Raw genomic sequence first — 17568 nt, 5'->3', positions numbered from 1 at the left:
ACTTTACATTTAAATTTAGTAGGAAAAGTCCTCACTAATGCATATTGTCTCCACTTTTTGGTGAAACTTCTCCTTCTCCGCTTGTTTGAGCTCCTTGTCGCCTATCCTGCTTAAACTGTAGACTCAAGATTCTCAAATATGAACCAGGCTATAATATCTGTGAGGCACTTAGCACCTCCTTGGGTGTAGTAGGAGTAGTGACCAGCAATTGCAACCTCAGCTGTCCAGAGGTATCCCATTAGCTAATCAGGAAGACTAGCACTGTAACTAGACATTTACATCACACTTGATAAGCCTAAAATAGAAGTCACCACAGCTGTGCTGGTCACAAATGAACTGCTTGAGTATTTTATTTCTCTCTTCTTCAAAAGCTTTAGTGCCATCCTCAGTTACTACTTAATCTCCATTCTACTGTTGTCATCAGTGAGGGGATTGAGAGCACAATAATAGAACCTAACCTTGCCCCAATAGTGTCTAGTCAGCATAGCCAGCAAGAGGGACTCATAGGCTCCATCTGCACGAGGTAATTGATATGTTGCTCCCCATGGGCTGTCAGCAACAAGACACCCTGAACTGATGCTGAAAACTGCATAACTGTAATGCAGGTAGGACATGGTCAGTTTTTCAACACTGGCAAAACATGATTGAGAACAGTTGTGTCCTTTCTACAGTTTTCAGCACCAGGTTCTGGAGGGGATGGGCACATTGCTGACAATCATTAGCAGCAGCCGGTCAAGTTCCTAGTAGACAGAGCCAAAGATAGTCTGGGGTTGGAAAGCTGGGGATGGTGTGAAATCCATAAAGGTTGTGCGGTCAGAAATATGCAGACCTCCTGAGGGTGCGTCAGGCTGCATTGGAAACTTCCTGTTTTGTGCTACATTTCCTGTTCTCCGTTTTGTGTGAACACTGATTTTAACAAACCTCCTTGTAATTGCTTAATAGCAAAACCCGTGCCTTCTTTTAATATAAGGCTGATCACAGGACTAGTAGGTGCTAGTTCAACGACATTAGGGAATCTTATCTTCTCCCTGAGAGAATGGATTAAATTGTTTTCAGACATAATCGGCTTTCACAAACTGACACTATGACCAGCTGTGTGTAGATGCCATGTATAGCACACAGCACTTCCTAGTAAGGTATGGCTTTCACTTATCCTCCTCCGGGATTCATATGGTGAATCGCTGATCTTGACTTCATGGCAGGATATTGGGATGTGCATTACTAGTGATAGTTAAAGGCAGAGCTGTCTCGTCTAATACAAACACAGCCCTTTGAAGAGTACTCTGACTAAAGGCAAATAAGAGTGGTCTTATCACACTGCTCTGCTGTTAACCTCAGTCTATTCAGCCTTTTTGCCTCATTTTTTTCCCCTTGTGCAGGGCTGTCTGATACTGAGCGATGAGCTGAATCATGCATCATTAGTGCTTGGAGCAAGACTGTCAGGAGCAACTATTCGAATCTTCAAGCACAACAGTGAGTACCCAGTTGCAGGGGCACTTCCTCTTGTAGCTCAGACACGTCACACTCTTTTCTGAGAACCCTGCCTCTTGTTGCTGTAAATCTGAATGTCCAACTGGGAAACCCATTTCCAGTAATTAGAAGCCCTTAGGGGCTGCTAGCACCTTGGAGTTAATAGTGTTGCAAACCCTGGATTGTAAGCTCTATTCTCTGCAAATTAGCCATTTAAATACAGGTTTTTTTAAGGTTGTTGAAAGAACACTTATGGAAGAGATTTCTTAAACTGGGTGAGTGAATTTAGTGCTTATGCAAATGTGCATATCTGATTAAATCTAGACATTGGAGGCAGATGTCATGTAGGCTTTCTCTTCTCTCCCTTCCCAGCTCTGCCAGTACTCCTCTGCTCCAATCAGTAGCACTTTATGGTGTTGCATTTCTGGGTCCCCTTATAGCTTTTCATATGTAAAGTAGGGATGTAAAATATTAAACGGTTAACCAGTAAGCATTGGTCTTACTGTTAACTCCCAGCCCTGGGCCCAGTTGGAGTGGAGCCCCCAGGACCTCTCCCTTTAATCAGTTAAACAATATAATTTTAATAGTTTAAGCGATTAACTTTTTAAACGATATTTACATCCCTAATATAAAGCCAGTGCATGGCTGTCTGGCATATGCAGGGGGACTTCTGGTGTTCACACCTTTCAGTTTGTATCACGTATGGGTCAGCACACGTACAGAATCTTATTACAATCCATGTCAGATGCTAAAGTGGTGAAAGTCATGTAAGAACCTAGATAGATCTAGGTTGTCGTATGGTTTCTTAGGTCATTGCTTAGTTTCCAAGGTCAGGATCTAGGCTGCAATAAGATTCCCTAACATGGTTCTGTAATCATTGTCCATCCTATGGACAAAAACATTAAAATTAAGTACCCCTACCCATGCCTGGCAACCATGCTTTGGCACAGTCTCCTGTACCTGGACTCTGAAACCATAAAGAAAAGGTTCTTTCAGCTCCTCCCACTGCCACTTTTCAAAATCACACTTTCCTCTTTTTTGTGATTGTCTATGCTCCCCACCAGCATCCCCATAATTTGTTTTCCTTGCCTGGCTCTCTCCTCTGCCTCCCTGTCTTCATCCTGTGTCACTTCAACTTCCATGTTGTTCACTCCATCTGTAATGTCTTTCTTTCCTTTGGGCTCTTAGTCTGGACTGAATCCTTCATGATTTATTCACATTAGCCATTCCATTAACTGGATCTCCAAGTGCTATGTGGTGTGCTCTTCTCATCACTCAAATGCACTCTGGTCTTGTCATTCAACATCAATCTCTCCCTCGCTCCTCCCTGCATAATTTCATCTGCACTGTCACTCAATTCAGGCTACTGATGTCTTGGAGTATGCTGCTGCTCACAGTCCTCCACTTTACTGTTACGGTGTGGTATGAATTCTGCCCTCTCCTGTGCATTCGCCTTGCCTCTGGTCTCTGCTCCAAGTGCAGTGTTTCTAGAGGGCAAAGGCCTGTAACTACCCCAACTTCTTTCACTCACTGTCCTTTGCTTATTTTACTCTGCTTTGTTCCTTGTGTATTAGCTTTGTCTTTCCACACCTCCAACCCCATCAGGTCTCATCAGATTTTCTTCCTTATTAACGCTTGTCTTTTCTCCACCCACCATCTCGTTCAGTTTATTTAAAGACAGAAATGACATTAGGGGAGAACTTGCTTCTTCATCTATCCTCCTTTGCCCAATCGCCAGCTGTCTGCCTCAGGCCCATCCTCCTTGAACTCATTCTCTTCTCTCTGGCTCCTTTTCCAACCACTAAGCCTGCTCTTGTTTTTCCCAAACATCAAATGCCTTCACTCGTCTCCACCTGCCATTTACCAACCCATTTCTCTTTTCCCTTTTATTTCCAAGTCTGTCTCTTTCTGATGTCTTAATCTCTGTACTGTTGTACTCTTAACCAGGGATGACCAAATCCTGGCCTATAGTGGAAATCAGTGTCAGTGCTATACCACACAGCCACAGTCACCTTTAACATGAGATGTGGCTTGGGGGAGATGTGGCTTCAAATGCAATGTGGCCAAACTTGGGATCATGATAGAGTTTAGGGGGAGGGATAGCTCAGTAGTTTGCACATTGGCCTGCTAAACCCAGGGTTATGAGCTCAATCCTTGAGGGGGCCATTTAGGTATCTGGGACAAAAATCTGTTTGGGGATTGGTCCTGATTTGAGCAGGGGGTTGGACTAGATGACCTCCTGAGGTTTCTTTCCAACCCTGGGATTCTATGATTCTATAGATTTCACAGGTATTAGTCTCTGTGGGCCACTCTTCATATCAGAGGATGGCTGTGACTTGTAGCTGTGACCTCATTTGTGTGCTCCTGCATTTAATTGTGTCGTGCTAATGGGGAAATAGTACTAAAGGCTGTTTGGTGGAATCGCGCTACTTTTTTTTTTTTTCCCTGTGCAGATATGCAGAGCCTGGAGAAACTGCTCAGAGATGCCATTGTACATGGGCAACCTCGCACCCGCAGGCCCTGGAAAAAAATCCTCATTCTGGTGGAGGGAATTTACAGGTACAAGTTATTCTCTACCTTGCTTACACTCTTCACAAGATCCAGCTGTCAGGGTTTGGGTTCCATTGCTGGACCAAGCAGTAGAGCTGGTTAATATGAGCATGCTTCTTAGCTGTTGCTCTTGATGAGAGACCATTTGTTTTAGACCTAGGGCTTGTCTATACTTACCGCGCTGGTTCGGCGGCAGGCAATCGAACTTCTGGGTTCGATTTATCGCGTCTAGTCTGGACGCGATAAATCGAACTCAGAAGTGCTCCCCGTCGACTCCGGTAATCCTGCTCGCCGCGAGGAGTACGCGGAGTCGACGGGGGAGCCTGCCTGCCGCGTCTGGACGGCGGTAAGTTCGAACTAAGGTATGTCGACTTCAGCTACGTTATTCACGTAGCTGAAGTTGCGTACCTTAGTTCGATTTGGGGGTTTAGTGTAGACCAAGCCCAAGATTGATCTATAAGCTCAGCCCACGTAGCCTACTGTAATAAAATAACAGCTGGTACTGATGGAAAGCTTCCCATCTCCTAAATACAGCACAAATGCTAACTAATGTAAACAAATTATTTACATCAAACTTGCTAAGCTCTAGAGCTGAGGTTTTAGACTGTGTTTATTACCCTCTAGTCCAATTCCCTTCTCTAGTGGTCTGTTATTGATCATGTTAATGGGAATAGATGGCAATATGTGCAGATCTCATGACTTCTCTGAGGTTGTGTAAGAGATATAAATGGGAGATCAGTTGTCCTTGCACCTGGTTCATGACTTAAGGATCAGGTGGTCTTGAGCTGCTGTTGGAAGGCATGGCTCAGGCCAGTTGGTGTCATTTAGGAGACCAACCATGTCAAGTTAGCTGGTAGCAGCATAGGACACTGAGGTTTGTGAGGCAGAGAAGCAGTATCTGTTGTAGATGGAAACGCATTACAGAATGCATTGGATTGCTCTGTCATTCTTGCTGCAACTTAATCTGTTTAATTTGTGATGCTGACTTTCAGAATAAGGAAATTTGGACACTGAATGCAACAAATCTTGTTTTTTAAACATAAACACTTGTAAAAGAAATCTTTCCATAGAGGTATTATGGTCTGTAGATAATGCTTCCATGATAGTTATGTAACTGCTAAAAGAAAGTAAAGAGAAGGAGAGTAGGAAGCTGTGACAGTGCTGTCTGTGGGAGCCAGCTAAGGTCACTCAATCAAGGTGAACTGCAAACAAAACGGGGCAGACAAACCCCAAAGGCTGGTGGATATTTCAATACTTAAATTTTTCAAGCCAGCACAAAACAGCTTCTATAGTACCTCACTGGTTACTCAGAAGTCCAAACAACGCAGTTCCCTTAAAGTACCCAGCCTCAGGCCTCCATCCAGACACACCTGTCAGATATGATGATGATTACTGAAAATCTTATCTCATCATATAAAAGAAAAGGTTCTTCCAATCCCAAAGGATCAGCCACATACCCAGGTCCAATTATCACTTAGATCTTACCCAAAATACACACTTAAAGTTAATTTTTATTAACTAAACTAAAATTTATTAAAAAAGAAAAAAGAGTGTGTTGGTTAAAAGATCAATATACATAGACTTGAATTCAATTCTTGAGGTTCAGATACACAGCAGAGGTGAGCTTGTAGTTGCCAGAAGTCCTTTTAGAAATAGTCCATAGGTTATAGTCAAATGTCCATATTCAGGGTGGCTCCAGTCAATGACTGGGGATCTCAATCCTTGTGGCTTAAGGTTTCCCCCTCTTGAAACCCAAAGCAGATCTGAGATGAAGCAGGATCATGTCCCAGGGTTCTTATACATTTCCAGCAGCCTTTTGGCCTGAGAAAACAATAGGCTTAACTCTCCTTCTCCCAAACATCCTGGCAATTAGCACAGGGTAATTTATCCATTAAACACTTCAGATACAGGTTACCACAACATTCAAAGAGACATATAGACAATAATACTATTTCACTCAAGTATCTTCCTAAATCAGGGGTAGGCAACCTTTCAGAAGTAGTGTGCCGAGTCTTCATTTATTGACTCTAATTTAAGGTTTCGCGTGCCGATAATACATTTTAACATTTTAGAAGGTCTCTTTCTATAAGTCTATATTGTATTCTGTGTAAAGTAAACAAGGTTTTCAAAATGTTTAAGAAGTGTCATTTAAAATTAAATTAAAATGCTGATCTTACGCCACCAGCCTGCTCAGCTTGCTGCCAGCCTGGGGTTCTATTCACCTAAGCCTGCAGTGGGCTGAGTAGGGCCTGCGGCTGGGACCCCAGACCTGGGGGAGGGTGTTTCAGGGGTCAGGGCAGAGGGCTGGGGGGGGGGGGGTGCAGGGCAGAAGGCTGGGGTGTGTGTGGGGGGGTGTAGGACAGAAGGCTGGGTGTGTGTTGGGGTGGGGGGGTTCAGGGCAGAGGGATGGGGCTGTGGGGGTGCAGGGCAGAAGGCTGGGTGTGTGTTGGGGGGGTCAGGGCAGAGGGATGGGGTGCTCGGCTCATGGGGGTGCTGAGCGGCTCATGGCAGGGGGCTGGAAGGGATATGCCCTATTCCACCCCCTTCCCCCAGGCTCCATCCCTACCTCTCTCCGCCTCCTCTACGGAGCTGTGTGCACACTGCCGCTCTTCCCCCTCACCCTCGCTAGGGCCATCAGCTGATTGGCACAGGGACGGAGAGGAGGAGGGGCAGGAAAGCACCATGCTGGGGGAAGAAGCGTGGGAGGGGGAAAGCTTGGCTGCCGCAGAACCAAGCTTCTGCCTCCTGCCCCCGCAGGGGAGAGTGGTGGGTGGGGGTGCTGAGTGGGGCTGGGGGCCAGGACCATGGCAGGGAGCTGCGTGCCACTCAAAATCGGCTCACGTGCCGTGTTTGGCACGTGTGCCGTAGGTTGCCGACCCCAGTCCTAAATGTTAATATTCCTTTTTTGATCTTTGAATCAAAGCTATAGCAATAGACAAGATTTGTTTGCTTACATCACAAGACCTGAGAAAACACCTACCCTGCATTTCAAAGCTCTATTCATTTACATATCTTCCTAACCAGTCTCTAAAGTTCGGACATGGCCCAGGTCATTCTGAGTTAATTAACTCTTTCTTGCCCTGTCACCTTCCAATGAAATATTATATTACACTTATAGTGTCACAGAAGCCAGTTTAGAATCGCCAGGCAGAACCCCAACTATAAAAACCCCTTAAAGCTGAATCTAACATGATTTGATCTCTGTTTTATTTCTACAGCATGGAGGGTTCCATAGTCCGCCTGCCTGAAGTGATTGCTCTCAAGAAGAAGTACAAGTCATACCTGTACCTGGACGAGGCTCACAGTATAGGTGCCCTGGGTCTCACTGGCCGGGGTGTGGTGGAGTATTTTGGACTTAACCCTGAGGATGTGGATGTTATGATGGGAACGTTCACCAAGAGCTTTGGAGCTGCTGGAGGATACATCGGAGGCAAGAAGGTAAAGAGGTGGTGGGGAGACATGGGAGGAAGCAAGCTGTTCATTTGGGCTTCTGAAGATTAAAAAGTGGAAACTATTATTTGGGTAGCAGATAGTTAGGGCCTTACCAGGTTCTGTACCAGGATACATTGGTAGAGGCCTTGCTAATTTCAGAGTTAGCTTGTTTCTTGAGTTCACCTGGTACACTAGGAACTAAACTTTGATGTGCAGTTCAGTTATGTGGAATTCTGTCCAATGTGGATGAGTTGAATCCAGGAAAAAGTTCCCCTAAGAACTCCTAATTCCCTAGAAGGAGTGATAAGTTAAAGCTGCTGAGACTGCGGGAGGAGAGGTTGTGCAATTCTTCTGTTAATAACTACTCAGTGCTTTAAGGTAGGGATTTTTTAATTGCTACCTGTTAATGAAGCTAGCAGTGAGAACTCTGAAGGCAAGGGTTTCCTAGCTCCTAATTAAGTTCTATGGCGCAACACTGTATGCTATGTCATCTGCTCTCAGGCATCTTTTTTCTTTCCATAGTCCTTTCTCTCTCTGCTATATGCCAGATAGCCCTCCCGGGGGACGTCTAACACCTCTTGGGAAGCCCTGCTCTAGATCAGTGGTTCTCAACCTTTTTTTTGTTTGTGGACCCCTAAAAAATGTAGAATGGAGGTGCCAGACCCCTTTGGAAATCTTAAATGTTGTGTGCAGACTTCCAAGGGCCCTGCGTTGATACAAAATTTGTATCTGCATCTGATGCTCAAAATATTGGTCCATGGCTATAAAGCAGATATCCGCAGATTTGCAGGGCTGTAACCACAGGTTGAAAACCACTGTTCTATGGGAATGACAGCCTTTCGCAGACCCCTTAGATATAGTCTGCAGACCCCCAGGCGTCTATGGACCTCAGGTTGAGAATCACTGCTCTAAAGTCCTCTGGTGCTACGAGGGGACAAAAACAGCATCGTTGTAATAGAACTTGAGTAATATATGTTGAGAGAAATTTCTGCGCCTGTTTACCATTGTGCAGTCCTATTGCTTTTTTCATAGCGGAGGCCAGAATTTGTCCCACCATGTGCTGTGGTGTTTTACTGTAGTGCTTCTCATTTCTGGGGGTTGTGGAATAGTTTTATTATACAATGAGTGATAAGTAACTATTCCAGGGTGTGGTGCCCCTTGTCATCCACATGGCTTGCTTCCATCCTGTAGCAAAAGCTATATTCAAGTACAGAAGGGAGGAGTGGGTAATAGAAAGGGAGTGGCTCTCTGAAGTTCTTGCTAATTCTTAAGTTACACCTGCTGCCTTTATCTATAGTGCACTTAGCAGAAATCCCTTGTGACCTTTATATGCCTTGTTCAGTGACATGCTTAGCAATGATTTGTATCAAACATGATACATAGCCATCTGCAGAGCCTACTCACCACCACACAAGAATGAGAGGATTGATTTGCATTTTCCCGTGACAGAATGATTGCTCTCTAAACACAACCTGTGCACAGCTTGAATAATTCCAGACATCTTGTTGTGAAACCCAATTCTGTGACCATCGGCAGAACGAATCTAAGTTTGTTAGCAAATTTTTTTTTTTTTTTTTTTGATCGACCATCATCCTGCCTTGGGATACAAAGTATAGTGCACAGGAATGTTTCATCCCCTACAGTTGTAGGTGTTAATTACAAATGGCGTAAGCAGCTTTTTACGAGCTTCCCAGCCTTTTCTAGGTGACTTGTGGAGAATGTGTGTGAAACGTGTGGTGCTACCCATTTGTAGGGTGGTCACGGTGCCACTGGAGCCTATTTCTTTAAGCTCTGACTGAGGGTGGTATCTGAAAGCCTCCTGTGTTCATTTTGTCAGGAGCTGATTGACTACCTCCGTACCCATTCTCATAGTGCAGTGTATGCCACGTCACTGTCACCACCTGTTATGGAGCAAATCCTCACCTCCATGAAGTGCATTATGGGTGAAGATGGCACAACTTTTGGTAAGTCTTTTCTATTTGGTAAATGCTTTCAATCCTGGAACTTGAACCTTTTTATAACAGTGGCACTGGTAACTGTGCTTGCTGCCAGATATGTTAGCATGCATTTTTGTTAAACCTAATTCCTGAAGCAATAAGATAGTTATTCACTAATTAGTTGTAACATCCCTACTTTCTAATGCTGTTCTGCTAGTAATTTAGCAAGGTAATTTCAGCAAAAGGTAGGACAGGTTAATATTACCTAAAAGGCAAACTGACATTTTGTACAGTACTGAATTTTCTTTTCTGTATTGATTTACCTGTGTCTGTCTGTCTCTGTCTCTCAAAAAAAGAAAATGCAAACTTAAACACATCGTATCTCCCTACTCTGAGTGATCTGCTAGGATCCTAGGATCACTCAGAGGAAGGTGTAGTGGTTGAGTTTTTCAGTGTTTGCTGCTAAATATTTCCAGTTAACTACAGTATTTAAAATTTGCATCATCCCAAATTGAGACCTTGTTTCGAAACGAACTTGAGGCTTGGTCTAGCAGTTTTTTTATAATATAGCATGCTCATTGTGCATCAGCCTTTTTTAAAAGTTGATGAGTGTCACTATTTCATTCAGAATACATATCATTTGCAGTCCAAACACCTTTTTTTTTTTAATTCTAAAACTAATACAAATGTATTGGATTCATAGTATTTTGAGCTTTTGGCCACAAGGTGGTAGTATGCACTGAAGAATTGTATTTGCTCTGTAACAGTGAGAGAAAGGTGGGTGAGATAATATCTTTAATGGAACAACCTCTGTTGGTGAAAGAGACAAGATGAGCTTGAAAGCTTGTCTTTCACCAACAGAAGTTAGTCCAATAAAATATATTACTGCACCCACCTGTCTGTCTCAAATCCTGGGACCAACAAGGCCACAATGACACTGCAAATAACACTGTAACATTAAGGCCATCAGACTAGTTTACTTGACAGAACTCCTGTAGTAAAAGAATGTTGAACACAACTCAAGGTAACTTTTCTCCTTGTCTTAAATCGGGAATAATCTAACTTGTTTATACTATATTAAAGTAAAATTAATGCTGTTGATTGTTGCTGTGGTGGTAGCTCTGGGAGCAAAAGTAGCTAGTCACCAAGGCAATGTTACCTGTGGTCACATCTGAGTGCTTTTAAGGGTACACTGCAAAGAAAAGCCTGCAGTTCCAAGGCTCGGAGGTGTGGGTCAATTGACTCATGTTCCCGGGGCTTGAGCTGCAGGGCTAAAAATAGCAGGGTAGATGGTTTGGGTTTGGGCTGGAGCCCATGTTTGAGTACTGGTATCCTGCACTAGAATCCTCTCTAGCTCGCCAAGAACAGGCATTTACCACACGGTCGGTTATTGATGGATACAACTATGGCAAAGAGATGAGTCATGCATCCTTTCCTAAAGGTGACACTATCAGAGCTACTTTGGCTGATCGTTGGTCTGGGGATTGGTCCTGCTTTGAGCAGGGGGTTGGACTAGATGACCTCCTGAGGTCCCTTCCAACCCTAATATTCTATGATTCGCCAACATTTCAAACTGATCACCTCAGGCACTGCTTCTGTTGGGTCACTTCCAATGTCTGCTGTGTTTAAGCAAGTGAGGACTGAAGAATGTGTAACTAATTGGAAGTTCCACATAAATGGTTAAGACGAGCACACGTTACCAGTTTTTGAAGGTGGCTTTTAGGAGCAATGGCATTTTTAGTAACTTTTCTGTATTGCCAGAGAAAAGTTTTAAGCCTTTGAGAGCTTGGTATGTGGTTTCAAAGAAATGTCATATTGTGGCAGACTTTAATGTGAATTTTAGTGCTATTCAAAGGTGCTGGATTTGACGGCCTGGAAAGCTGAAGTTTTCTTTTTATCCACACTCGGGTAAATTGATCACTGCAGGCTCATCTTTCCTGGAAGAATATCATTAAGTTGTTAAAAAAAATTTCAATTTGACTACATCAGGGTGATCCTTGCTGGGATGATTACTACAGTACTTGAAATGGTCCTTTTTCAATTCATTTTCAGTGCAGTATCAATTGCCAATCACTCTATAGTTCGAGATCGAAATTAGCATTTCTTTATATATTGTTTTTAAGTCACTGCTGCTTTGCAGTAAATGCCTGGAGAAAGCTGGTTAAAACTCCTTTGTGCAGACTGAGTTGCTGCTCAGTTAAATTTAAGGAATCTTGTCCTGTTTTTGATTATCACTGGGAACACAAGGACTAAGGACAGGATAATAATGTTCAATGTTTGGGAAGTAAAATTATGTAAGATACAGGGATAATGGCACTAATGAGTGGCGGTGGGGAAGTTTAGGCTTGAAATTAGACGAAGGTTTCTAACCATCAGAGGGGTGAAATTTTGGAACAGCCTTCTGAGGGAAACAGTGGGGGCAAAAGACCTCTCTGGCTTTAAGATTAAGCTTGATAAGTTTATGGAGGGAATGGTTTGATGGGATAACGTGATTTTAGTCAATCAATCAACAGCGTGCCATCGCAGGTAAATAGTATCAATGGTCAATGAGGGTCTGGCTGGAGAATCTTGCCTGCATGCTCGGGGTTCTACTGATCGCCATATTTGGGGTCGGGAAGGAATTTTCCTCCAGGGTAGATTAGCAGAGGCCCTGGAGGTTTTTCGCCTTCCTTCGCAACATGGGGCGGGGGTCGCTAGCTGGAGGATTCTCTGCGACTTGAAGTCCTTAAATCACAAGATTTGGGGACTTCAACAGCTGAGTCAAGGGAAAGGGGGTGGGTCAGCTTTTGTGGCCTGCATCATGCGGGAGGTCAGACTAGATGATCATACTGGTCCCTTCTGACCTTAAAAGTCTATGAGTCTATGAACTGTGGAAGGGAAACAGGTAGATAGCTTAAGGACTGTACTGGGGTGCTGTTGAACATCTCTGAAACCAACAGTAATACATCGTGCTATATGAACATTCTCTGACCATTCTGTAGGCAGCTAATTAAGATTTATTTACAGATGGGCAAAACTGAGGCAGGCAATGGCCTCACCAAAGCCATAGAAGGAACTGATAGTTGGATTTCCTTGTTCTTGGCTCTGGGCTCTGAGCAACATAAAGTCTGTCATTTTTATGGATTATTCCCTGCTGGATAGAATGGGAGGAGATAGCTAAGAAAGAAGCAGAATTTTCTTCACAAAAGTATTTCTCAATTTCATGAGGTATCAGCCCGGGGGGGAGGCAGAGGTCTCCAAACTTGCAACACAATATATTGCTGCTACTACAATCTAAAGTCAGTTGTGCAGTTGGAGTAAATGTTCCCTTTGAGGTCTTTCCAGCAGGCTGTCACTAGCTAACAGGATGTTAGTAAGCAGGCAGCCTAGATAAAATACACATGGAAACCAGCATGGCCATTTGCAGAGCTCAAGCAGGAGGCGAATGCAGGCTGAATAGATTTAGTTAGGTGACAGCACATGAATATGCAGCCTAGATTAGGATAGCAGCTTTACTTTTTACTTCTCATTGTCTGTTTAAACTAATCTGTCAGTGCTGGCTATTATCTGCTGACATTCATAATAGGTGCCCACATGGTGCTGTCCAAACCAGCCCATATGGCTTTAAAAACATCATGCGCCAGTGGAAGTGACTGTGTCCTGGAGGGGTAGACTAGAAAACATGGCCATTCCAGCTGTCTAAGTCAGCAGTTCTCAAATGGGGGTCCGTGAACCCTTTCAAGGGGGCTGCGGCTGAAACCTAGAGCCTGAGCCCTAGCACCCCGCATGGAACTGAAGCCAGACGGCATGGGCTGAATCCCCAAGCCCTGGTGCTCCCTGTGGGGCAGAAGCCCTGAGCCCATGGGCAGAGTTGGGCACACGGAGGGCATTCCTTTTCCCCACCGCCACCAAACTGCAGCACAAGAGCACAGCAGTCCCAGGGGCAGCTCCACACCTCCCTCCCCCACCCATCTCCTCTACCTGCCCCCAGGCCAGATCAGAGGCGGGAAGCCAGAGGTGGGCAGGGCAGTGCTGAGTAGCTGCTGCTCTGGCTGGTGCCATGGAGCAGGCAGCCACAGCGTTCCCTCCTCTCCGGGTTGAAGCTGCTCCTCAGCTCCCAACCATCTCTTCACTAGCAGAGGTTACTGGTAAGAGCCATACGGTTGGGGAGACCTGGCTCTGTGGTTGGCAGAGCCCTCCCAGCACACAGCCCCTAATACCCCCCTGCCTGCACCCTGAGCTACCCCCCTGCCTGCACACTGCCCCTAATCACCCTCCTGCCTGTGCACAGCCCTAGCTAACCCCCTTCCTGCACCTGAGCTACCCCTCCTGCCCGCACAGTCCCTAGCCACCCCCCTCCCTGCACCCTAAGCTGTTTTCAGACTTTTTGAGCTAAGCCCCCCACCTTTGAGTTATAATTTTTGGTTTTGGTTTTCCCCTCTTCCCCTCCCCCTCACAGGCTGGGTGGCCTGCTGAGGTGAGTCAGGGGGTGGAGGTGGCACTCCCTCCCTGGACCCCACCATGCAGAGGTAGCTTGAGCCTTGCTGGCCCTTTCCCATCCCCCAAAACAGAAGTCAAACTGCACCTATGCCCAAGGCCCCTCCCCCGAGGGCGTGCCCCCCTCCCTGGGCTGGGCCCTGGAGTTTTTATAGCATGTCGAGGGGGGCCTCAGAGAGAGAAAGCCTGGTCTAAGTGATGGCTGAGCCATGTTTCTGTCCTTGGGCAGCTGCTGCCATTTCTATTGCTGCTCTTAGTAGGTGCTCCTCAAAGTCCTTCTCTGTAGCAATGCAGTCTTGGGTCCCTATCCTGCAAACCTGAGAGTCCACCACTTCTATTTACTTTACTTGTAACTAAAGCAACAGTCTTGTAGTCTTGAAATGGATCATACGAGTTTGCTTTCTGGAGCCTTTGAATGTTTCCACAAAAGTAACAGGAACTAAGAAGGGAACATCTGAAATATGTGGGACATGCCATCTTCTAGGAACAGAGCTTCTAACTGCAGCTTGTATGGGCATCCATTCTCTTGTGGTATTCGGCTGTATGATTATAAAAAAGTGAAGGGGGAATGAGATGGTTTCTAAATTCAAAATCCCCATCGGAGGAAGCATAAATGGCGAGTGCTGCAGATGTAAGCATGTTTTAACAGTTCAACATCCTCCTGTCTTTTTCTCCCTCTTTGAGGGTCCCTCCCCAAAAGAAAAACGGACATCTGTCTAGCCGTGTCTTTCTGCATGGTTCTGAAGACCTCAGATAAAGGAAATTAAACATTTTTGCATTTGAAATTTAATTTCTGTAAAACATGAACTTCCCCATATTTTTAAGGAGCCTCCTGGTTATGAAAGATGACAAAATGCTTTCTATAGTGTGTTGATCTGAGGCTAGTGAAGCCAAGCTTTAGGGTAGGACATAGAGGAAGCAGTTGAGTGGCTTCAGGGGAGGTGAGTTAAAAATTATTGCCCTGGACAAGTAGAATTTTCAGTATAAACCTCTAGCTTTTGTCATCCTTCATCACCATGGTAGGAATGGGAGAGTAGACAATGTGCCTAGGGTGACAAACTTTGCAAGGCTGACAAATTGTTGCTGCACAAATGAAAGGACTGCTAACTTCAGAGGACTGGAAGGAGGCCAGCCTTACAGGAGTGAATAGAGATAGGGTGGAACAAGTACACCTCTACCCCGACAGAATGCTGTCCTCGGGAGCCAAAAAATCTTACCAGATTATAGGTGAAACCGCGCTATATCGAACTTGCTTTGATCCGCTGGAGTGTGCAGCCCCGTCCCCCCGGAGCACTGCTTTACCGCGTTCTATCCGAATTCGTGTTATATCGGGTCATGTTATATCTGGGTAGAGGTGTAGTTGTGAAATCCAGGAGGGGAGATTTTGAAAGTGATTGGAGGGTGTGTTGTGGGATAGTTTCTATAGTAAAAATTGTCCAGCTGTCGCAAGCTGCCTTGTCCCACCAAAAAAAAATTTGACATGTAGATTAAGGATTCTCAGTTTGCTCATGTTAATCAGTAAAGCAATCCACTTGGTTAGCTTTCATGTGGACTCTGATAGTGTCTGATCCTGGTGCTCAGCAGTGTTGTGAATGCTCACTAATTGGATGTGGCAGCTTGCAGAAAAACCTAGGTACTGTAGAAAGTGGTGTGGATAACTCATTAGAGGTGCTCTTCCTTCGTTACTGACCCTAGTGCTGTAGTGTGGTGCTAGGGACTCTCTTCACCCTGAGTCAGTAAGTATTCCAGTGCCTGTGCTAGAGGGCATTGTGCTACCAGAAGTGTCCTTCAGATTAGACATAAAACAGACCCTTGGCCCTTAAGCATCCAGTGGCATCTTTGCAATAGTAAGGAGGCTAATCCTGGCTAGATTCCTGCAGGATAGCTGTGTGCACTACCTTTTTCCATTGCTCTTGCAGTCTCCACTGAATGTTAGTATTCTAAAACAGAGGATTAATAACATTCAGTGTCATTAGCATAGAATGTCTGTTGAATTCACAACTCGTAAGAGCCTGCCTTTCTGTGTAATGTGAAATGGTCCCTATAAATGAAGTCTGGTACAAATTGTGATTTTTGCAATCTTTGGGGCTGAACAATGTGTGAATCTTTGTTTTTCCAGATAATATGAGGCTCCAATATATGAAATAATTCACTGAGCCTTGTTAAATTCAAGTCTGCTGAAACTAGTTGTGAATGACTGCCTAGATCGTAACCATAAAGAACCTAGCAAAGAGCAGTGAAATGAAGCTATGGGAGGAGAAGTTTAAGGTAGATATTAAGGGAAAACATCTTCTCAAAGATATTTAGGAAATAGAAAAGGCTTTGTGGGAGGAAATTGAGGTTCTGTCCTTTTAAAGTTGCAAATACAGGATACAAAAGATATTCATGGCAATGGTGTAGTGAAGGGCCTGTGTAATATTCATGCTAAGCTGGATGACGGAGCAGGCAATTCCTGGATCTTGTGATTCTGCAGTGAAGAGCTTTACAAACAGATCTCAACTGAATGGTGATAGAATCAAAGTATAGGGAAAACCAGCGAGAATTTCCGTTAGCAAGAGAGCTAGTTTACAAACTGAGAATGTGTATTAAATGGGCATGAAGCAAGTCTGCCCAAATACTTGTCATATATAGATACAAAATATTACTAGAAATGGAAATCCCAGAGAGACACCCTGCCCCTCTTTAAAAACAAAACAAAACAAACTTTTAATAGTAAATTTTTAAAAATCTTTGCAAAAGCTCTGACTGTTGCTATTTAACTGCTGATATTTTTCTTTTATTCAGTCAAGTGAGAGTGGAGAGTCAAGAAGAGAAATCAGTAAGATGGTCACTTCAGGATTTGGTTTCCTCCCAGTGGGCATGCTTCAGTAGTTCCGAACTCGGATGCATCTGCTTGACTTGGTGATGCCCTCTCTAGATTTGATGGCTGTTGCTCTTTCCTGTGCTCTGTGCTCAGAAATAGTAAATGCTTTCTTTTCAAAGACTAGGTTAGGGTTGAAAATTAACATGGTGAGTTCTGTACTAAGGGTGAGGAGAGGGATTTGGGATAAGCATTAACTCTGGGCTCCTGGTCTGACTACTGGCAGCAGTAGCGCCATTCAGAAGGATGGACCCTTAAAGATCCTCCCACTCAGCCACAATGAGATGGGGATTGAGTAGGGATGGACTGTCATGATATGGGACTGGGGATGGATCATAGTCATATGGGACTGGGGATTGTGTGGGACTGGTTAATTCTTGTTTATGCTGTGTCTGGGTTCTTTGAATTGATCTAGGGATTTGATGGGTCGGTTTAGGGTGTTTGTTATTGTCAAGGGCTACCAGAGTATTGAATGGGTGCTCTTTTGTTGTCCATGATGATAATCTAATAAATTAATAAGTATTTACCCTCTGTAACTTTTGCAGAACCAGTTGGCTCAGTTTCAGAGTCAAAAGTTTGTCGGTGCTACAAATTTACTCCGGGATCTGAGAATCCAGCTGGGTCCGTTCTGCCTCTTGCATAAGAGCCAGCAATATAGAAAGGGCATTTGGAATTTGGCTAGTGCTGATGATGCGCAGGCAGAGTAGAATTCAGCTTGTTTACCCCAGCAGTGTTGTCTTCACAGGGCTGACAGGAGTGAAGGGAGTGGTTGTCAGTAAGCAGGACTGACTTGAGGCATGCGGGGAGCAAATCTCACTCAGCCCCTTCTTATTTCACAGAAGT

The 17568-nt window shown here is 44.5% G+C and overlaps 1 protein-coding gene across 1 annotated transcript in view; it reads left to right on the top strand.

The window, feature by feature from the left end:
• Nucleotides 1-17568, top strand: part of SPTLC2 (serine palmitoyltransferase long chain base subunit 2) — a 129146-nt gene that overhangs the window by 46941 nt on the left and 64637 nt on the right. The window contains exons 6-9 of the mRNA XM_054025525.1: nucleotides 1380-1473; nucleotides 3924-4029; nucleotides 7239-7458; nucleotides 9290-9416. Coding sequence (XP_053881500.1) covers nucleotides 1380-1473; nucleotides 3924-4029; nucleotides 7239-7458; nucleotides 9290-9416 — 547 coding nt within the window. The remainder of the gene's footprint in view (nucleotides 1-1379; nucleotides 1474-3923; nucleotides 4030-7238; nucleotides 7459-9289; nucleotides 9417-17568) is intronic.

The sequence above is a fragment of the Malaclemys terrapin genome, chromosome 4 (genome assembly GCF_027887155.1).
Source record: "Malaclemys terrapin pileata isolate rMalTer1 chromosome 4, rMalTer1.hap1, whole genome shotgun sequence".
Taxonomy (NCBI): Eukaryota; Metazoa; Chordata; order Testudines; family Emydidae; genus Malaclemys; species Malaclemys terrapin.
The sequence above is the reverse complement of the archived record's forward strand: the minus strand, read 5'-3'. Positions and strand labels throughout refer to the sequence as shown.